This window comes from Natrix helvetica (assembly GCF_964273705.1).
Source record: "Natrix helvetica genome assembly, chromosome: W".
Classification (NCBI taxonomy): domain Eukaryota; kingdom Metazoa; phylum Chordata; class Lepidosauria; order Squamata; family Natricidae; genus Natrix; species Natrix helvetica.
This window is the reverse complement of record NC_138555.1, coordinates 45,169,681-45,193,531: the sequence shown is the minus strand read 5'-3', so window position 1 is coordinate 45,193,531 and position 23,851 is coordinate 45,169,681. Positions and strand designations below refer to the sequence as shown.

The 23,851-nt window shown below is 40.3% G+C and overlaps 1 protein-coding gene across 4 annotated transcripts in view; it reads right to left on the bottom strand.

Annotated features, from left to right (window-relative positions):
• Positions 1-2,282: 2,282 nt before the first annotated feature.
• The window catches only part of LOC309400494 (voltage-dependent calcium channel gamma-7 subunit), a 198,997-nt gene continuing 177,428 nt past the window's right edge, over positions 2,283-23,851 (bottom strand). For 3 of the 4 annotated variants that reach the window (XM_081969020.1, XM_081969022.1, XM_081969023.1), the window contains one exon: positions 13,266-19,864. In XM_081969020.1, the coding sequence (XP_081825146.1) occupies positions 19,607-19,864 (258 nt within the window). In that variant the 3' untranslated portion in view covers positions 13,266-19,606. Of the gene's footprint in view, positions 3,218-13,265; positions 19,865-23,851 lie in introns of those variants that run through there. The other variant, XM_081969021.1, reaches the window with a different exon arrangement.

The window sequence follows — 23,851 nt, the reverse complement described above, 5'->3', positions numbered from 1 at the left end:
GCAAAAAGGGCTGGAAGAAGCACTTGCGAGACCCAGCAAGAGATGAAGCAAGTACAGGGGTGCTTTGCTCCCGCTCTGGAATATGGAGCGAGTCTCCATCCCCTGCCCTTACCTTCTCAGGCCAGGTGAGGAGTGACTGTGAGGGGAGGGCAAGGGGCGGGGCCAGCCACAGGTGGGTTCAGCCAACAGGGAACCACATCAGGGGGACAAAAGAGCCATTGGTTGCCAACATCCATTGCTTTGGCCCGTGCCGCCACCCCCCCCCCCCCTTGCCACAATAGCACAATTACCTCATTCTGGCTGGCGAGGGCTGCGCTACTCCTTGCATGTTGCACCACCTGCAAAGTTGCAAGTTCAACGTACCTCCCTCTACGGTGGAGATTTCCAGCCCCACTACAAGCTGCCTGGCTGGTCCCATATTCCAGAGTTCTACTCACAGGACTGGCCCATTGGTCAGCCCAGAGCAGCTCCTCCACCCGGATGCATTGCAGACCATCAAAATTTTCTCATGGACCACCAGTGGTCCATGGACCACCAGTTAGTGACCTCTGAGCTTGGGGATTCCTAAGAGTTACTTGAGCCCCATGTTGGGCATCAATTGTGAGAATCAAGGCTCAGACTCAAATTGTTGGAAATAACAAAGTGTTTATTAAGAAAGCATTTGCAAAGGCTGGTGGATCTCTAAGCTGCAAGCAAGAGACCACACCACTGCTATTCCACCTAAAAGTTTTAAAATTAGTTAATCCTTTGTTGCTAAACACTCAGCCCCTTCATTTCTCTTCTCTTTGGTATTCCCTTATCAGCTCTCTTGTTTTTCTGTACAATGCAGTACCTGGTACATATCTCAAGCCAGAAGCTGTGTATGTCATTGCCCAGCAAGGTTCATGCATCAGGCAAACATGGCTGTGCCTTGGATATGTAGCAGTGTGGCTATACTTTAAAATACTAACTTTAGATAGTTTGAACAAAGAATAAACCTTATATAAATTGTATAATATGTCATTCATAAGCTATATGCTATCCTACATTATGGAAAATTACAATGTATTATATTGTATCTCACAGGTTGAGGTGGGGAATGCTGTTTCTACAGGTGAAGCTACAGAAAAGGCACATTGCGACATCCCATAAAATGACAAAACTTCACAACTGGGACCTGGAGTTGGCCATTCTTTCCAGATCTTCCTAGTTAGGTAGAAATGACTGGTTATTATCTGCAGTGACTTTTGACCAAATGTCCCCTACAACCTCTGTACATCCCACTTTCCAGTTCATCCCATTTCTTCCTATTCCAGGCATCATCTCCTATTGTAGTCTTTCTGGCTTAGTTTCCTCTGACCCCTCTTCTCCCAGCAAAGCAAGGCTTCAGTCTCCTCACCCCACAAAAAACCTTACCTGTTCAACATGCCACATTAATTGCACCCTTCCTGATTCCAGTCCCTCTCGATCCCCACCCAGTTATTCTATGTGGCAGTTTCTGCCAGTTCTTCTGTTCCTCATTGCCATGGTAACCATTAACCCATTCTATGTTAGCCAGGAGGCTGAGGGGCTATTGATGCTTCCTTATGTTGAATGAGAAAGTTGACAGACCTCCAGCGTCTCTGGATTTCTTCTCCTCTGAGCTCTGTGGAGAAAGGGTCCCCTGGACAACAGCCCAAAAGTCCCTGTCCCCCAAGCTGCACAGCTGACCTTACCAGATCCCACTTTCCCTTTTCTGATAACAGTAACCCTTTCTCATTCCAATTTTGGGAACAAATTTCCTTCCTTTTCCTGCATTCTGTAAATTTTCTCCCCTGGAGAATCAAAATTCTGCTGGTTTTGCCCTGGAATAAGTGAACCAATGAAAGAAGGTACCTCTTATTTTTTTTTTTACCCATCTTTCTTTCTTATTTTTTCTCCCCCACTTTTTTTCTTTCTTTTTTCTTTCTTTTTCTTTTCTTTCCTTCCTTCTTTCATTTATATAAATAACTTAAAGCAGCAAACATAACTTCTTCCTCCTATCCCTGTGGCTTGGGCTGAGAGTGAGTGACTGGCCCAAAGGCACCCAGCTGGCTTTCATACCTGAGGTAGGACTAGAACTCCAGTTTCCTGGTTTCTAGACCTGTACCTTAATCACTATATCAAACTGACTCTCTAGGACCCATTCTTTTAACCCCCTGGCGCTAAAAGGAAGAATTTCCTAATGCTTGGGTATATTTTCATAGCCTCATGCACTGTGGAATTTGTTAGGATCCCACCAAGTAGGGAATTCCATAGCCATGACGATGCCAACTTTTGTTTGAAATAAAGTTTATTGAAGTTGCATTTACAGTATAATACAGAGTAAATAATTTGTTGTCCCAATCCCGCCTCATTGCAAGGAGGGAGATGGGGTTGGGACACTGTATTAATAATCATAGTAATTAATAACAATTTCCTTGTAATTATTTTTTTAAAAAACCAAGTTCTTTTGTTTGTTAAATCCCTCCTCTTAGAATCCCCTTGCCCCTACCCTATTCAACCCAAAAATCTAGGATGCAGACTAAGAAAAAACATTAGTGTCTCTAGTAACCAGCACTGTGGCTCTGCCTCATTTGTTGCAGATCTCATTTTTCTCACAATAGCAGCTTCCCACTTGCTTTATATTTGAAGTTTTATTTTGTTTAGCTTTACTATTAATGCAGAATAAAATGCTGGGCTGGTACCAAGGTGAGTATTTGTGTGTGTGTGTGTGTTGCACAAAGCAGAACATTTTTCTTCCATAATGTGATCAAATTGCTATGAATAGCAATATTTTACTTTAGGGAAGTATATGGCTTGATCATATACATTTTTCTCAAGACATTCTTCTAACCTCAGTGCTGACAACACCCCCAATTCCTCCTCTCTTTCATCTGTGTAAATGTACAAGATGGCTTTTAGCCTTTGAAAGTCTTTTTATTATGTAAAATGTTTAGCTCCGTGAATGTGGAACCCAAGTCTTGACAAATATGTTATTTCTCTCCGTGACAAAATCCATGAGGCAGAGGCACCATCTTTCTTCCTTTGCCGAATTTGTGTGTTTTAGCAGTTCTAGATTGGATGGAAGCTGAACAGGCGCATCTTTCCCAGCCATGAGCTATAGGATTGGTAAAGACTTAATTATTTGATTTTCATTCATCTGTAAAGGCACATGAGCCCTGCTCTTTCCCAGCACAATAAAAATAAAAGCTTTCACCTTGCTGCTTTCAGCTCTTTTCTGCAAGAAACCATAAATGCAGTTAGCAAATTGAGGTTCTGAAAAAACTTGCACCTTTAATAATTACATTCAGGAGAAATTCTCACCAGATGTTTTCACCACATGCTTTACTGTTCTTAAAGTTATGGGAAGCATCTCAGAAATCAGGCTGCCATATTTATTTGAAGTTTTCCCTTTCCTCTGTATGGTCTATGTCTCCTTCTTCAGAAAGCTCATGGATAGGAACATGGATAGATGAGGAGGAGGAGTTGTCCTTTCTTGATTCGTATATACTCAGACTGTGCTGCCATGGTACATAGAAATTGTTCCATGCAAGCAAGAGGCATCCACGAGTGCACGCGACTCCATTTGCGTGAGTGGCAGGTGCACATGTGCCACTCGTGCAAATGGAGCTTCGCACGCAAACACAAGTGGCCACCACTTGTGCAAATAGAGCTGTGTGCACGCTCACCCACCACTTGCGTGACCAAGTTTCAAATGTGGGCTGCAGCCTGGCGGTTGGGGACCCCTGTCCTACTGTTTCTATGAATTTTTGCCCATCATCAGAATTTTTCTAGTTGTCAAATCAGAGCTTCACTGAGGCCAGATGTTGTGTTCCAAAAGGAAAACCACTGGCCCCAGATAAAGAGTTTTCCAGGAGATGGAAAACTATTTGGAAAATATGAGCTCTTGTCTTCTCTCTCATTATTCCTGCTTACCAATCAAGAGAAGATCTTTCCTTTGTATTTGTCTTGGTTAGGCTTAGATACCACCTGAATGCCTCTTGTGGAGGCATTATAGATTATTCTCAGTTGTAAAAGAATATTTTGCGCTCATGGGGGTTGTATGGACTGGCTTACAGAGAACGTTCAAGATATATAAGAACAGAATGGGTCTACCTAAGAGAAGTGATCCTGACCGAAGCCACAAAAAATCTGGGGAAATGGGAGGGGGGATTGTAAGGAGTCACATACTATGTTAGTCACAACAAAATTATTTCTAGAAAGCCAAGGTCATCCTTTGTCTCTGCACCTGACCAGAATTGGATGGGTGGAACTGCCAACATGGCAGTGGTAGATTGGACCATGTGGTGGACTTGTGGGTGGGGGGGGGCAAGATCTTGAACTTTCAACTGGGTAGGGAAAACTGTGAAGCTTTCAGATTCGGGTTTTCCCAGATGTGTCAACATGGCTCTTTTAATAAATTGGAACTTTGAGCAATACTTTGCCTTGGACTCTGATTTACTTTTGGATGCTATTTGGAACCCTGACATTGGGTTTGGATCCAGTCATCCACCTGAAAGACATCACAGCAACCAGAGTGGAGCAGACCTTCCCAAGCCTGACTGAGCACCCTTACCAACAAGCCAAGCCTAATGCCATCCAGCAGACATAAGAGAAAGGATCCTGAGATGGACAAGTAAAGACTAAAAGACTCTTTTCAATCCCCAGAAGACGGATGGAAAGACTATGGGGGAGGGTGAAAATTCATTGTAAGGTTTTCTTTCTTTGCTTCGTTCACAATTGTAACTGATCAGTTAAATGGATTCATGTAGGGATGATATTTGGGAGTGGTTGCCACAGCAAGTTCTGACTTTTGTCTGGTGGGAGGAAAATTTGTCCAGCATGTTTGTATTGCCTGTATTCTAGAAGTAACTGCATACAAATGCACACACACAGAGACACACCATTCAGAATTAGACTGAAATTATCCCATTCACCTATCTCCTCACAAAGCTTCTCCTTTTTGCTCTGTGGAACTAAGGCCCAAGCAGTCACTCCCTGCTAATTCCATGGGGGAGGGGCATCCCACTCAGGCAATTCCCTCACAGAAAAGAGATCTCCAAAACCCAAGCCCTGTGACTCAAAAATGCTGCTGCCCAGCTGCCCAGTAAAGCAGGATATGTTGCACTGGTGGTCTCATTAGTAGGAGTCCCAAGGCTCATTGTGTGTAATTTTAAAAATACTAAATAGCCTGGATTACAGACTGGTTAACCTCAATTTGGACTCACAAATCCTGGATGCACTAAAGTAAGAGCTAGGGCAGGTTTAGTAACCAACCCTTGGAAATGGGCAGCCTGTAATTTAAAGCAAAACCATGGCTGTGAAGAATTTTGGGACTTATGCTTGCTTGAAACCTGACTGGAAGCTCACCGAAAGTGATATCTGACATCTGAAAATAATTGGCATGGAAATTTGGATACTAAATTTCTTTCCAGAACTTTTGCCCTGGCTGCCAGACTTGCATGGTTGAAAGCTCTCCTTTGGGGAGTCACTGAAGGAATTTTTTTCTGCTGCCTCTATCAATGCCTTACCCTTTGCACCAGAAAAATTAAAAGCACCCATCAAGTCTCCCTGATCTGATCAATTTTTAATCTTTTGCCAATAACATGTGTGTTCCACCCACATATTTTGGCAAAAAGGGGGGATTGTAGGAAGTTAGCACCCACCCCTCTCCTAGGAAAATGAAATATTCTAGGAAATATTAAAAAGGCAGAATATTATATTTTCCCTAAAGGAGAAACATGTTCGTAAATACAAACTCAGAACCTCAGCTCCCTGCCCCCCCCCCCCCCAGCAGATATTTTGGTGCCAACCTCTCTACAAGACAAAGGCTGGGCCAGCTTATCTACAACACAAAATACACGGCCCTCAGGACATGATAAGATTAGTCCTCACTCAAGATCCAAACCAGGACAAAGCCATTAAGCCATAATAGGAATCCCCAAAGCCCCTTCATTACATCATCACCCAGCAAGATTCCACCAGGCCTGGGAGTCTGACAACCAATCAGAGTACATTTCTTACACAGGAACAGGAAGCTCCAAGGCGGGGCCCAAGAGAGGCTATAAATCAGGGGTGAGTTCCTACCGGCACAGGTACTGGTTCGCTTTACTCGAGACCATGAAAAGCTAATAAAAGACATGCCGATAATGGCAACAGAGACGGGGGAACTGTTTCAGGGGCGTGGCCAGCCTGGGTCGCTGCCGGTTCTGTGACCCAGGCAAAATTACCACTAACAGTTTGTCCGAACTGATGGGAACCAGTAGAAACCCACCTCTGATATAAATCTCTCTCTCTCTCTCTCACCCATGTGCTCTTTTTTGCCCAGGACTTCAAACCATGTCCACCAGTAAACCATCTTTCCAAGCAGTCTCCATGTTTCCAGCATCTTTCTTCCCACTTGGAACTAGGCCTTCAGACTTTGCCATGCAGAGTTTACAGTGGCTCATTCCTCTTATCTATGCTATGGTCTTACTTCTGAAAAAAGCAGCCTTTACATAGGAAGCAGAAGTCAATATTACTATGTATGATGACCCAGATTGTTGGTGGCAATATGCTGACTCTGTAAACTGCTTAGAGAGGGCTGTAAAACACTGTGAAGCGGTACATAAGTCCAAGTACTACTGTCACAGTAATGTTTTCTTAGAGCTATGAGATCAAAAGGACTAGAAACCTAATTCAGGGCAAAGAGTAATTTGTACGATCCTGTTCATTCACAGCGCCTCCTAGAGGGCAGATGTTTCCATAATTCATACCCAACCCCACCCCAACATTAGAATGTTTTATAGTGTCACTATATACAGCCATGAAAATTAAATGGTTGACATTGGGTCAATTGTTGTCTCTCTGCCCAGCCTACTTCACAGGATTGTTGTGGGAAGCATTTAAGGAGAAGAGGAAGAGGGAAGAGCTATGTGTTGCAGTGCTACTGCGGCTTTCCTGTCACTCTGGACTAGCCGCTGAATCCGGATTGCCTGGACGATCCATTGGACCCAAGCCATCCCGAAGAGATGGTGGGAGGTAGGGGAAAACCCGGGGGATCCAGAGACACCCGCAAAGTCGCTGGAGACTAGGGAAAAAACCTTTTTGCCGGCGATCAAGAGCCAGCCCCCAGGCTGCCGAAGCTGCTGACAGCTCCCCAAAGCAAGAGCAGGAGAGAAAGAAGCATGCTGTTTTTGATGAGACTATCTATAAAGTTTTTTTTAATTGTAAAGAGAACACCCTAAACTTGGAGATCTAAGAAAAATAGAGTATAACCAGAGAACTAGTGGCGGGTCTGAGCAGGGTTAATTGAAACCGTCTGGTTTTTTCCCCCCTTTTTATTACTGGAAGCCAGACTGGACTCTTGTTACAAAATGTGGATTCGTTGTTGAAGCTTTCTCTTTACTTTTAACTTTTTGTTTTTTGGAAGTGATTTGATTGGGACTATTCTCTTTTTTTTATTATGCCTTAAAGATTCTTTTCCTTTTTTCCTTTTCTTACTATTTCCGTAGTCCCTGGTTTTCTTTTTGGAATATTTCTTCTTAAAGGCAGAGCTTTAAGGGGCTAGGGACTGGATACAATTTAACACTGCCATCTAGTGGATCTTGAAACAATGTTACCAAATCTTACTGCTGGAATTATTTAGAGAAAAACTCTCTCATTCAAGGTTAAGACCTGATAAGAAGCAAGAATCACAGTTGTTTACGCAGGTGTTTCTTGTGGATCTTTAGTTTCTGGAAACCTATTTTGGAAGATGAATGAAAATGCTTAAGGGAAAATTGGAGTGACCTTGGAAAGGTCTCTACATCAAGAAGGAAAAAAAACTTTGAACTCTCTTCTTCATGTTTTTGGCAAACAGTGTTTATATTACTTTGCCTGGGATGTGATGATTCTTTTTGTGTGTGTGTGTTGTTCGCTCCACTTCATCCTTTTTTTTTTTGTTGAAGCCCTGAAGCTTTGAAGCACTGAATAATTTTTTTGTGTGTTTCCCTTTTTACTTTTTTGAAATATATATTTTCTTTTTCCCCCCTCTTCTTATATTCCCCCTTATTTTTATAGATTGTCTTTTTGCCCTTTCTTCCTTTATTTTTTATCACACTTTCTATACCCTTTTCATTGCAATTGGATTGAGCCACGAAAAGAAAAAGAGAGAATAAATTAGGAAGATGAGTAGAAAGACAACACCAGTGGGCTCCACAACAACGACCCCTGCCTCTTCACTGGCAGGAGGACAAAGATTAATACAAACTATGATTCAGCAGGAAAAAGAGAAGGCTATATCACTAGAGTCAATTATGCAAGCAATACAAAAACTTCAAACAAGCACTGATGAAAAATTAGATACACTTGTAAAGAAGTCAGAAAATATGGAAAAGAAGATGGAGACAATGGATCAGCGAATTGGGAACATAGAAAAAAACAGATAAAACAGAGGGAAAGATAGAAGACATACAACAATGGATAATAAAACAAGAAGATAGAATGCAAAAAATTGCTGAAAGAGATGAACAAAGAGAGAAGAGGGATGAAGAATTTGACTGCAGACTGAGTGAAATGGAAACAGAAAGCAGTGCAATAATAGGATGGGAGATGGAGCATTCTGAATACTTCTTAAGATTTCAAAATATAATAGAAGAAAAGGGAGAAAATTTGCCACAAATAATATCTGAAATCCTGATAGAGGTATTAGAGATACCTCAAGAGAAGATGTTGGACGGCATAGATGAGACATTTCGAGGAAATACAAGATATGCAACGGGAAATTCTCTCCCAAGGGAAGTCCATGTAAGATTTACTAAAAAAGCACTAAAACTACAAATATTGCAAAAAACAAGACATAGAAAATTGGAATATAAAGGCAAGGAGATTGTAATTTTAAAGCAAATTCCAAGAAGAGTGAGAGAGAAGAGAAGAAAATACCAATTCCTGACCACAGTTTTACTCAAAATAGGAGTTAACTACAGATGGCTGATACCGGAAGGTTTAATATTTCTATGGAAAGGACAAAGATACAGAATTGATACGATTGAAAAAGCAGAAGCCTTCTATACAGAACGTCTGAGAGGAAAGGCCGAGAAGTCTGGAAAAGAAGAATTACTGGTGCAATTGTTAGACACACCTATAACTGAAACTGAGAAGATGGAGGGTGCTGTAGGTGGGATTGATATTGAAGAAGGTGCCGTAGGGGGTGTAGAGATTAGAGAACAACGGGAACCAAGATCAACAAGAGCTATAAATCCTATATATAAAACATAATGATGGAAGGAACAAAACTGCTTTCAATTAATATAAATGGACTTAATTCGGCAATCAAAAGAAGGAAAATATTTCATAAATTAGAAAAATTAAAATTAGACATAATTTGCTTACAAGAAGTACACATTCAACAAAGAAATGGTCACTTATTAGTACAACCAAAACTTGGAAAAAAAAAGTTGGCGGACTGTAAGAAAAGAGGAGTGACCTTTTATATTAAGGATAAAATTCCAGCGAAACAAATTTACACAGATGAAGATGGAAGAATTTTAATGGTGGAAATTATGGATAATGCAAGGAAAGTACTTTTAATTGCAATCTACACACCTAATGAAAAACAGGATGAATTTTATACAAAATTCCAGAAGAAAATTTCTGACTTAGACTATGCTGATATTTGTATGATGGGAGACTTTAATGGCATTATAAATCAGAACATGGATCATAAAACCCACAAAACAATAAAATCAAATCGAAAAACACACCTGAAATCCTTCTTCAGGATGATGGATGAAATAAATCTAAAAGATGTCTGGAGAGAAAGAAATTCTACCAAAAAGCAATATACCTTCTATTCAAATAGACACTTATCATTCTCTAGAATTGATATGATTTGGGCTTCAACAGATTTAATTGGCAGTGCACAAGAAGTGGAAATTGAACCAAGCATTTGGGCGGACCAAAATCCAATGACAATAAAATGGAGAGCGCAAAGAACAAGATCTAGATGGACTCTAAACAACATGATATTGAAAGAGAAAGACTTTGTAAAAAAAAATGGAAAAAGAATTGACTTTCTTCTTTAAAGAAAATAAAAAAGAAAATACAACCTTGCAGAACCTTTGGGACACAATGAAGGCCTTTTCTGGAGGTCTGATAATAGACTATACAAGAATGAGAAATTCAAAGAAAAGACAAATATCTAAGGACTTAGAAAAAGACTATAGAATACTGGAAAAAGAACTACAGAAATTTCCACAAAAGAAAGAGATTAAAATAAAAATGGATACAATTAAACACAAAATGGACGTACTGGAAAAGGAGGAACTGGCACAAAAAATTAGAGGAGCTAAACAGAATTATTTTGAAAATGCAAACAAACCAGGCAGATGGTTGGCATATAAACTGAGAAAGGAGAGAGAGGCCAAGAAAATATAACAACTAAGAGATGAACAAGGACAAATGCACTATGGAAATACGGAAAAGAAGAAACTCATACAGGACTATTATGCTAAGTTGTATGAACAAGAGAATATAAAAGAGGAAGAAGTTAAACAATACTTACAAAATGCCAATCTCCCCCAAATACCAAATGATATTAGAACTATATTAGAAGGTAAAATAACAATGATGGAGTTAACTGAAGCTCTTAAAAGACAAAATAATGGGAGGGCCCCGGGACCAGATGGCTTACCTCTGGAATTTTATAGAACACTAGAGGAATCCTTGGGTCTTCCCCTGTTAGAAGTTATGAACGAAGTAATGATTGAAAGTAAAATACCTAACTCATGGCTGGAAGCATACATTACATTGCTACCTAAAGAGGAGGCAGACCATATGCAAATTAAGAACTATAGACCTATTTCCTTGTTAAACTCAGATTATAAGTTATTTGCATCTATATTGGCAGAGAGACTGAAAAAATATTTAAATGGGTTTATCCACCCGGACCAAAATGGTTTTCTACCAAAGAGACAAATTAGAGATAATATAAGAACAATTTTGGACACCTTGGAATATTATGAGGTCCACCCTGAAAAGCAAATGGCTTTGATGTTCCTTGATGCGCAGAAGGCCTTTGATAATGTGAATTGGTTATTTATGATACAACAAATGGAACAAATGAACTTTGGCAAGAATTTTATTCAAGCTATACAAACGGTATATCACAAGCAAACAGCTAAGATAACGATAAATGGAGAACTGACAGATCCTATTGAAATAAAAAGAGGTACGAGACAAGGCTGCCCACTATCACCGCTACTTTTTGTCTTAACGTTAGAAGTTTTAAATAGAAGGATCAGAGAAGAGGAAGAAATAAAGGGAATGACTATTAAAAAAGAAGAATATAAGTTGCAAGCATTTGCAGATGACTTAGTATTTATTCTTGAGGAGCCACTTGAATCTGCACCTAAATTGATAGGAAAAATCGAGGAGTATGGAAAAGTTGCAGGCTTGAAAATAAATAAAGATAAAACAAAGATTTTGACAAAAAATATACCATCAAAACAAAAAGAAGAATTGGTGGAAATTTTGGAAATGCAAATTACAAACAAGGTTAAATGTTTGGGGATTTCTTTAACAGCTAGATGTAGTACCCTTAAAGAAGACAACTATCTTAGATTGAAACAACAAATTGCAACGGATTTGGTGAAATGGGAAAATCTTCAACTATCAACGATTGGGAGAATCTCAACAATTAAAATGAACATTTTGCCTAGAATCCTATACTTGTTCCAGAAAATCCCAATTAGGTTGGGGAAAGACTATTTTGAAGATCTAAATAAAATGGTATTGAAATTTATATGGCAGGGGGGAAAAGCAAGAATAAAATGCAAAGTGCTGCAAGATGCTAAATCAAGAGGAGGGCTGGGCTTACCTGACTGGGAGTTATATTATCAGGCAACTAGTCTGATGTGGATCAAGGAATGGATAATGTTAAGAAATGCTAGGCTTTTGAACTTAGAGGGTCATGACTTGTTGTTGGGATGGCATGCATTTTTATGGTATAAGGGAACTGTTGTGGCCCGGCAGGAGCCATTGGAACTGCCACCAGGGTCCCTATGAGTCGGCTCTGGAGGATGCGGAGGACCCTGGACAGGGTTCTGACTCCGAGCAGGGATCAGAGAGGCTGGTCGGCTACCAGGAGGCGCCTGAGGCATGGAGCAGTGGTGAAAGCCAAAGGGAGGGTGCTCCTGATGTCATGCCTTGGAGCAGTGGGGAGGAGACAAGGGACAGTGAGTCAGACATCAGCAGTGAGTTATTGGATGCTCGTTACCGGCGCGCTAATTGGCGTCAGGAGCAATTGCGCAGTTACCGGAGGTAATTGCGCTCAGCTGATGATAATTAGACTCCTCTCCAGACTATAAAAGGACTGCTTGTGTGCATGCCCTTTTGCAGAAGTCAACGCAGGAACTAACGTGGGAGTACAGTCTTGTGAGCGTGGCAGGCTGGATGGCTGCTATTGCGTATCAGTGCTGGATTGTTCTGAAGGTCTAGTTGTGTTGGATTGCTGCCAAGGACCTGTCTGTCTGTGAATAAATCTCATGAAGTATCTTTGGCTCGGAGTGTGTCTGTGTTGGCGGGGGAAGAGGGGGGTCAGAACAGGGAACTAAAGCACATGGTTATTTTAGAAGGCATTATATAAGAGAGGCTTTGCTATTAAACTGGGAGAAGGTTAAGAGGTTACATTACTTAAAAATTCCAGTCTGGATATCAACCATTGAAGCTTTTTCATATTCAATAATATATAAAAAGGAACAAACAGTTAGATACGCTGAATTATTAAATACAGAGGGTGAACTCAAATCTATACAAGAATTGAAACAGGAAGGTATTGAAGTTAATTGGTATTCATATGTGCAAATACATTCTAGATACAATGAAGATCGAAAAAAGGAGGGTTTTTATGATAAAATGACTGAATTAGATAAAATCTTAACAGGTACCAATGAAAAAGTAAATAAAAAACTCTATGCCTACCTATTAGAGGTGAAATTACAGGAAGAACAAGTCAAAGAAACTATGTTAGCTTGGGGGAAAATTTTGGGTATGGGATTGATTTAGAAAAATGGCAAAAACTGTGGACTTAAAACTATAAAATGACAATGTCAACTGCATATAAAGAGAATTTGTATAAGATGTTTTACAGGTGGCACTTATCCCCAATGAGAATAGCAAGAATGTCTAAGAATAAATCCGAAAAATGCTGGAAATGTCATCAGACGCCGGGCACATATTACCACATGTGGTGGACTTGTACTGAAGCTAAAAGAACTGGAATAAAATCCACATGTGGCTGGAGAAAATGATACATAAACACATAGACCTAAAACCAGAACTCTTTTTATTGGGAATAATACCAGAAACATACAACAAGGACTTGAAATATCTGATTATAAATGTTTTAACAGCTGCTAGAATTGCATTTGCCAAAAATTGGAAAAATGAGAAATTACCAACACAGGAGGAATTTATTCGGAAAATAATGGAATGTGCTGAAATGAGTAAGTTTACATTTGAAATTAGAGAACTAGAGGACGAGCAATTTTATAGAGTATGGGATTTTACCAATGGTTAGATAAAAAAACCTGGAAATGAAATTGTTTTCTTATGCAATAATAGAAAGTTATATTTACTGCTATGAACGTTTTTATTTATTTATTATGAAATAGAGTACTTATTTACACGATATATGAAGAACAATAATGAACCCAATGTATAAGAGTGGGATGATTTGAACATCTAGGTATAACTGTAGGTAGTGATCATTCTATACTATAAAGATTTCTGCTATACTAAATGGACTAATGATGATGTAATGAACAATGGATACATATATGAATTGAAATACTTAATGACTATATGGATTAATAATTAACAATGGAAACTTATATTTGGAGCTGTGGATATTGATGACATTATGGTTAACTGAAAGTATAAATATGCAATATGAATTAATGGGAATCTGTTGTTTTAATCTTTGTTTTCCCTCTCTAGAGTTAGGCAATATTATAATTCTATAAAGACTTATTGTTACCTAATAGATAATTAGGGATTCAAGGAAATAAATGAAAGAATATTAATGGTAATCTGAACACATAATGCTCAATGACAGTGAAATATTTAGTTATGTTTTAATGGATAACCAGTGACTTTATTTTTAATTGTAAAAACTGATGCACAAAAACTTGTAACCAAATGACATGCTTGATGAAATTGAGGAAAGTTGTTTTTTCTCCTTGCTTTTGTTCTGTATGTGTTGTTGTTTTTTAAGAAATAAATAAATAAAATGTTTTTATTAAAAAAAAAGGAGAAGAGGAAGACTTATTTGAACCAGGTACGCCCTCTTGCAACAGAGCAAGTTTAGCAACTCCTTTACTTTGAATAAGCTACCGAGGCTGGGATGAAGAAGAAAATGGCAAATAAAATGGTAATGGCAAAACAAAAATGGCAGAGATGCCCTTGACCGAGGACAAGGAAAAAGCACGTGCACAAAATAGACCTTGTGCTGGATTGTGATCTCCAATGCAGTACCTGAGGTGAACTGAGCTGCAGTTGATGCTGGCACAGCAGGAGGAGGAGACATGTGGGGGAGGGGGGGAGATTCAGAAGGCTCTTTGTGTGCCAAATCTGAGTCAGCAGCATTTTTTCTTTCTCTCCTTTTCAAAGCCATTCAGAGGGATCTGATGTTCTTAAAGTTGCCAAAATTGAGAAACATTGATCTAACTCTTGCAAAATAGGTATGGATGAGCCACTTAATCCAAGAAGACCATGTTCCTTTCTCATTATAAAGAAAATGGAGCAATCCCCCCCAATTGCTTATACCATGGGGCAGAAAAATAGGCTGTTGAAAAAAAAATCACTAAGGAAAAATGCAGTCCTCATGGCTTTCACAAGATGTATGCATGGGACAGAGATAACAGTACAGGTAGTCCTCAATTTACAACCATTTGTGACCGTTTGAAGTTACAATGGCACTGAAAACGTAACTTATGACCATTTTTCACACTTACAACCATTGCAGTATCCCCATGGTCATGTGAACAGAATTTGAATGCTTAGCAATTGGCATGCATTGGACTAGGTCATCTAGTCCAACCCCCTGCCCCTGCAGGAGACCCTACACCAAGGGTGTCAAACTGGCGGCCCGTGGGCCGGATGTGTCATGCACAGGCTATGCCCACCCTAGCTCTGTGGAGGGGAAAATGTTATGTGACATGGAGAGTTTGACACCCGTGCCCTACACCATTTCTGATAGATAGCACTCCATTCTCTCCTTGAAAGCTTCCAGTGATGAAGCTCCCACATTAAAGGTACACAGAGACATTTTCAAATGATAACATAAATATTACAGTAATATTAATACAATGAGAATTTTACTGCTTTCACATTCTGCATATAAAAGATAAAATTGAAAAGTGTTTATAATGAAAGGTGAGGATCTAATTATTTTCAACTCTCAGGATTTATCCTCTGCCTATGCTGTAATTGTTTCCTGCCATTAGAATATAACAGAACAGAATAACAGAATTGGAAGGGACCTTGGAGGTCTTCTAGTCCAACCCCCTGCCTAGGCAGGAAACCCTATACCGTTTCAGACAAATGGTTATCCAATTCTCTTCTTAAAGACTTCCAGTGTTGGGGCATTCACAACTTCTGGAGGCAAGCTGTTCCACTGATTAATTCTAACTGTCAGGAAATTTCTCCTCAGTTCTAAGTTGCTTCTCTCCTTGATCAGCTTCCACCCATTGTTTCTTGTTCTACCCTCAGGTGCCTTGGAGAATAGTTTGACTCCCTCTTCTTTGTGGCAACCCCTGAGATATTGGAACACTGCTATCATGTCTCCCCTAGTCCTTCTTTCTCTTAAGCTAAACATACCCAGTTCCTGCAACCATTCTTCATATGTTTTAGTCTCCAGTCCCCTAATCATCTTTGTTGCTCTTCTCTGCACTCTCTCCAAAGTCTCCACATCTTTTCTACATCGTGGCGACCAGAACTGAATGCAGTATTCCAAGTGTGGCCTTACCAAGGCATTATAAAGTGGTATTAACACTTCACGTGATCTTGATTCTATCCCTCTATTTATGCAGCCTAGAACTGTGTTGGCTTTTTTGGCAGCTGCTGCACACTGCTGGCTCATATTTAAATGGTTGTCCACTAGGACTCCCAAGATCCTTCTCACAATTACTTCTATTGAGTGTAGAACCTTACTTTTTTCATCATTGAATTTCATTTTGTTAGATAGCACCCAATGTTCAAGTCTGTCAAGATCCTTCTGTATCTTAAGACTATCTTGCGGAGTGTTGGCTATTCCTGCTAGCTTGGTGTTGTCTACAAATTTGATGAGTGCCACATCTATCCAGAGGTGGGTTTCTGCTGGTTTGCCCCAGATCGGGCGAACCGGTAGTGGCGGCGGCGGGAGGCTCCGCCTGGATGCTTCTGCGCATGCACAGAAGCATCGCACGCAAGCAATCCAGTAGTAAAATAAATTGAAACACACCACTGCATCTATCCCCTCACCCAAATCATTGATGAAGATGTTGAAGAGTACTGGGCCTAAAACAGAGCCTTGGGGTACTCCACTGCATACTTCCCTCCATGTAGATGTAGTTTCATTGAGGACTACACGTTGAGTCTGGTTGGTCAGCCAGTTACGAAGCCATCTGGTGATGCTGTCTAACCCATATTTTTCTATTTTATCTAGTAGTAGGTTATGGTCTACTTTATCAAATGCCTTACTGAAGTCCAAGTAAATCGTATCAACAGCATTCCTGTGGTCCACTAACTTAACATCTGCAGTGATTTACTTAGCAAGTGTTTTGCTTTGCAGCGGAAATTTTGGGCTCTGTGTGGTTATATTTTGAGGATGACCTGTATTTCATTTCCATCAAAAGCATTTTACATTTCCACAAAAACAGCCCCTTTAGACCTAGCAAGATTACTCACATCTTTTTCTTTTACTGTTTTCACCTTCACTTTTCCACCAAATGCACTCTATTTTTCTTTCCCTTCCTTTTTTATCTAGCAATTCTATTGGCATGCTTGCTTATCATGGCATTTTCTTCCAAATTTCATTGCACTTTTCAATACTTGTTTCTCGGCTCAACAGTCCATTCATAGGAGCTAGAAAGGAGTAGCTGAATAACAGAGAGAAAGGAGGAACAGGAAAAAGTTTTTTTTAAAAAATGATGATTGATACATATTAAAACAATGGAATGTTATAAATAATTAAATTAATCAGGGAAAGCAAAACATTTTTAAAAAACCCACTGAGCATCTGAACTTATACATGTCTGCACCAACAAAAAAATCTGTAAGGAATTGAAAACTGAAGTTAATTAAAAGGAAGGAAGATGAAAATGTGGTCAATTAAAAATTAAGAGCAAAGGAGCAGACGCCACAAAAATATAAAACTAAAACATAGAAGGCAGTAAAGCAGTAGTGAAGTCACAGATAAATTGGGCAAACCAAAAATGAATAATGTCTGAAATAAAAAGGAAGGGGAAGATGAATACTAAATTCTTTCTTTATGAGTGTGGGTTTTTCTCTCTTGGGCTTCTTTTTTTTTTAAATGTGGTTTTCACCTCGCTGGTCATACATGGCATCATGATGGAAGGAACCATGACTGAAGAGAGTCCTGCATTGTAAGGAGCTTTGATTTGTGGCCAACTATGGCCAGGATGCTTAAGATGGAGATGGCATTTGAGGCATTGATGGCTGGAAGACAATGTTAGTTCCTCACCCCTTTATAATGATGTATTAGTTGTTCTTATTGATGGGGGGTCCAAATGAAAATGTCTGTTCAAAAAGTTTTCTTGAAGAACAACTGGTAGAGTCCGTTCTTCACAATACTGAAGAAAATAAAAACGGAGAAACAGACAGGAAGTTGACTCCGCAAGAAGGCAAATTGTATGAAAAGCTTTCAAGCAGTTTTAGATATTAGCTAGGTCACTATCTTCAATGACAGTACAGAGACTGCAGGAAAAATATCCCTGATAGGATCCATCTATTAGCCTGCCATGATGATGCCCTATTATTTCAAAGGTTTCAGGACCAGGCTTGGAAGCAATATCAAAAACTTGCCAAAATGGGTTGGTAGTGACTGTATTAAAAAGTGGCCTAGTCATTGGTTGACAGAATCTAGAACAGGGATGTCCAACCTCTGCAACTTTAATATCTATGGACTTCAACTTCCAGGTCTTAAAGTTGTCAAGTTGGACACCCCCATCTAGAAGATGAGAACGAGAGAGCAAGAACTGAAGTTAGGTTACAGAAAATTACCGTGTGTGTGTGTGTGTGTGTGCTTCCAACTACAATTCATTTGTAGTTGAAAACATATTGGGGGAAAAAACTTATGGAAACTTTTTTTTTCAAAGCTAGATCAGTATAGGAACAATCTCAGAGCTATGCTTCATTCCAGAATACAGTTAGTCCTCGACTGGCAACCCTTTATTTAGCCACTGTTTGAAGTTAAAAGCAGAACTGGAAAAAATGACTTACGGCCAGTCTTTTACTCTTACAACTTTTGCAGCAACCCCATGGTCACATGATCAAAATTCAGGCAATTGGCAATTATTTATGACCGTCGTAGCATCCCAGGGTCATGTGATCACAATTTATGACCTTCCCAGCCATCTTCCAACAAGCAAACTTCATAAGGAAAGACACTCACTTAAGGATTATGTGATTCACTAAACAACTAGAGTGATTCATTTAACAACCATGGCAAAAAAAGTCATAACATCGGTCTGAGTCACTTAACAACCACTTGCTTAGCAAGGAAATTCTGGTCTCAGTTGTGGTCGTAGGTCAAGGACTACCTGTAATGGCAAGAAAAATAGCAAGATACTTCATTGGACCAAGCCATTCTTAGTCAAACCAATATGGTATCCCTATATACTTATATTACCTGTTATTTCTTACTAACACATAGAAAGATTACTGTTTGCAGATGAATAAAGCTGGAGAAATGGGGCTTTTGGGCATGGAGGAAAATAAAATGTAATTTGCTGTCAGAAAACTAAATACAGCACCAATAAGAGTAAAGCAATTATGTGCTGTTTGATAAGATGGGAGCACTGAACCTGTTCAATCAGGAATTGATTTAAAAAAAACAGCAGTTGGTAATTCTTCCTCTCGAGATCTGAAAAGCAGAGATGGTTTTGCAACCCCATTTTTGTCAAATCTTTGGGGAGTAGGTTGAGGGAAGCATGCTTGGTGAGATGTTTCTTGGTTGAGATTTCAACGCTCTGAGTGAAAGGCGAAAACATTTGAGGCAGCATCACAGAAGTAGAAAACATGTTTCTTTGTGTTGCTTCTTCCACTGGTCTGTGGAGGACCAGGAAGGTAGGAAAGGGTGAGAAAGAATTTTCAGTTGGATCGTGGAGCTTCCTGGAAGAGGCCAAAAATGAGAACAGTTTTCAACATGAGCATCAGCAATTCCATAGGTGGCTTGGAAGACTCCCACTAGCTGGAGATGGAGAAAGTGGGAGAAAGGGGAAAAGAGAGAGAGAGAGATGGCATTTATAGCAAAGCAGGTGGTAGAAGTTCTTCAAAGATGGAAAGAGGTCCCCATTAGTAGGGCAGCCTCACAGGGAGCTGGGGGGATTGGACAATGTAATCTACAAACAAAGGCCAGGCTCCTTGTCCACCATGTTCTATGGCAGGTCTAGCAAGGTGATGTTGATATGTGCATATGTTCAGGATACTTGATGGCTGGTGGGTAGTTCTGAGTCATCTGGATGGAAACATCGCTGGAGATGTCAGAGGGGCTGCGTCCACGGTGCCACACTTCAGGGTGCAAGAACTGGCCCGAGTAGTCAGAACAGTCGCTCAGGCGCGGACGGTAGAAGGCCGGGTGCGGGCGATACATTTCCTCTTCGGCATAACGTTTGGTGAAGAGGTAGACGGACATCACACCTGCACCCTGCAGAGCAGTGACAGAAGGAAGGTTCAAGATTAGGACAGAGATTGATGATCATCGTCCAAATCACATTACCAGATAGGTGCCACCAATATTAGGAACTCTGAATAGGACACCTTCCTGATGGGACAGCTATTATCTGGAATAAAATACAGTGACAAATCACTGTACCGATAGTCCTCAACTTATGACAATTGAGTCCAAAATTTCTGTTGCTAAGTGAGTTGTTAAGTGAATTTTGCCCCATTTTATGACCTTTCTTGCCACAGTTGTTAAGTGAATCACTGCAGTAGTTAAGTTAGTAACATGGTTCTTAAGTAAATCTGGCTTCCTCATTCATTTTGGTAGTCAGAATGTTGCAAAAGGGGATCCTGGGATATTGTAACCATCATAAATACATGCCAGTTACCAAGCATCCAAATTTTGATCACGTGACCATGAGGAGACTGCAATGGTCATAAGTGTGGAAAATGGTCATAAGTCACTTTTTTCAGTGCCATTGTAACTTTGCATGGTCACTAAATGAGCTGTTTGTAAGTTGAGGAATACCTGTAGTTGTGAACTTTAGATTCTATGGGTGTCAGGCCTGCAGTTATATTCCTTTTTAGGATCTTTGGCCTGCCACACACTCTATTATTTCATTATGCTGTTTCATTAGTGTAGTAATTGGGAGGGGGAATAGAAAGGAGTAGAATTGTGGAATGTGTTGTTGTCATTCCTTTCTAGAAGACAAGGTCATCTTTTGTCTCCGCACCTCGACACCTGACCGGAACCAGCGGGGTGGAGATGCCAGCATGGAAGAAGATTGGACCATGTGATAGATTTATGGGTGTGGGGATAAGATCATGAACTTTCAACTGGGTGGAATCCCAGGAAGCTTTTAGATGTGGGATTCCACAGATGTGCCAACATGTCTGTCTTATTAAATTGGAACTTTAAGGATAGCTCTGCCGTGGACTCTGATTTACAATACAATACAATACAATACAATACAATACAATACAATACAATACAATACAATAAAATAGTAGAGTTGGAAGGGACCTTGGAGGTCTTCTAGTCCAACCCCCTGCCTAGGCAGGAAACCCTATACCGTTTCAGACAGATGGCTATCCAACATCTTCTTAAAGACTTCCAGTGTTGGGGCATTCACAACTTCTGGAGGCAAGCTGTTCCACTGATTAATTGTTCTAACTGTCAGGAAATTTCTCCTCAGTTCTAAGTTGCTTCTCTCCTTGATTAGTTTCCACCCATTGTTTCTTGTTCTACCCTCAGGTGCCTTGGAGAATAGTTTGACTCCCTCTTCTTTGTGGCAACCCCTGAGATATTGGAACACTGCTATCATGTCTCCCCTAGTCCTTCTTTCTCTTAAGCTAAACATACCCAGTTCCTGCAACCGTTCTTCATATGTTTTAGTCTCCAGTCCCCTAATCATCTTTGTTGCTCTTCTCTGCACTCTTTCTAGAGTCTCCACATCTTTTTTACATCGTGGCGACCAGAACTGAATGCAGTATTCCAAGTGTGGCCTTACCAAGGCATTATAAAGTGGTATTAACACTTCACGTGATCTTGATTCTATCCCTCTGTTTATGTAGCCTAGAACTGTGTTGGCTTTTTTGGCAGCTGTTGCACACTGCTGGCTCATATTTAAATGGTTGTCCACTAGGACTCCAAGATCCCTTTCACAGTTACTACTACTGAGCAAGGTATCATCTATACTGTATCTGTGCATTTCGTTTTTGTTGCCTAAATGTAGAACCTTACTCTTTTCACCATTGAATTTCATTTTATTAGATAGTGCCCAATGTTTGTCAAGATCCTTCTGTATCTTAAGCCTATCTTCTGGAGTGTTGGCTATTCCTGCCAGCTTGGTGTCATCTGCAAATTTGATGAGTTCCCCATTTATTCCCTCATCCAAATCATTGATGAAGATGTTGAAGAGTACTGGGCCTAAAACAGAGCCTTGGGGTACTCCACTGCATACTTCCCTCCATGTAGATGCAATTCCATTGAGGACTACACGTTGAGTGCGGTTGGTCAGCCAGTTACGAATCCATCTGGTGCTGATGCTGTCTAACCCACATTCTTCTACTTTATCTAGTAGTAGGTTATGGTCTACCTTATCAAAAGCCTTACTGAAGTCCAAGTAAACTATATCAACAGCATTCCTTCTGTTTAATTTAATTCTGATTTAATTCTGATTTAATTCTGCATGATATTTGGAATGCTGACATTATCCCAAATCTCTCTTTAAAATAAATCACTACCACCCCGGCACAGGGGCTGGTGAGAGGTGCTGATTTCCCAACGCTGACCGGGTCAGTGTAAAATATCAGCGAACAATTATGAGAAAGCCTTTTGAGATAAGAAGCTGAGATGAGACGCTTCTCTGCAAATCTTCAAAGTGCAAAGGAATTTCTGTTTGAAGCTTCTTTACAAAGCCTCGGAGTGCGAAGGAGTTTTTGTTTGAAAAATTATAGCATCTGGAAGAATGCAGTGGGGAAAAGATTCTACACACAGCTGGAAGCGACAAGATGTTTGGAATCCCAGACCAACTTCTTCAGCCAAACGTGAGTCAATCTCCCCCCCCCCCCTTCACTAGTGAAAGCTGCAATGGACTGGAGTGGAGATAATTACTCCTTCCAAACAGCGATAAATGAAATGACCCATTACCCTGCAACTGAGTTGAAGACAGATTCCCCATCAAAATGGGAAATTCAACCCAGCCAGCAAGAAGGGATTTGGCCAGCATCTTTCACTTGCCAGCCACTGGAAATTGGGCTGCAGCTTGTGAATGAAGCACCACCAAATTGGGCTTTCTTCCCAGAGTATGGATGGAAAAGATGCCAGTGGGCACCTGCTTGGCCATCAGCATGGGAAAATCCTCCAAGCCAGCAGAGGGGGCCTTGGCCCATAACTCCTCCAAGCCAGCAGAGGGGGCCTTGGCACACAATCCCCCCCCCCCCCGCCAGCCATTGTTGGTTGAACTGCAACCTGTGAATCAGGAACCCCCAGGATGGGTCTTAACCCCAGGTCATGGATGGAAGGGATGCCAGTGGGCACCTGCCCTCCCTCAGCAGATGGCACCATGGCAGATAACTGGGCAGTGGCCAACCGAGGGATTGACCTCCCCACCAGTCTTCCCAGAAATGCCCCAACAGGTTCTTACCCCACCTTCCTACAGAGAAGGGTTCTTTTTTTTTTTAAAGAATTTTATTGGTTTTTAAACATTTATGGGGAAAGGTAAAAAGGTAGATAGAAAATTTTGGCAGCTCCCGTGCTAGTGGTAGAAATCCCTCCAAATCTCACAATTTTTACAATGTTAAAGACAACGTATAAAAGATAAGCAAAACCAGAATCTTGTTCTACATTATATCAACCATGTGTTCAATTATCTCTTTTTTGTCACTTTCTAGTATATCAACAATTACAATAATATTTCAAATACATTTATTTTTGTGACCTGAGCCTTTTCGATATTGCTCCCTCCCCCCTGTCCCCAGATGGAGCCACAGCCCCTCCCTCCTTCATATCTTGTACATTACTACCTTTTTCACTACCTTCCATATTTTCGTCCTCTAGGAGAGAACTGTGTTTTTTAATGAAGGCTTCTGCCTCCCCCACTGTATTAATTCTAATTCTGTTTCCCTCCCAAAAAAATCAACATTCCCTCTGGCAATAACCATCTAAACCAAACTCCTTTATTATATAATTTCTTTGATAAGGAGGAGTACTTCCTCCTTTTTTCACTTATTTTTTTCGGAATTTGCTTAAGAATGGTAATTTCTTTGTCTTTATATTTTAGTGGTCCCCCCCTTTGTGCCCCTAGCACCTCATCCCTCATGGTCCTCCTAAGAAATTTAACATGTACCTCCCTTGGAACATTATGTGTTCTAGCATATGCTGAATTAATCCTGTAAACCAGATCCATATCCCACCACAACTGTTCTTTGTCGCTCTTAATATATTCTGCTAAAATTGTACTCATAA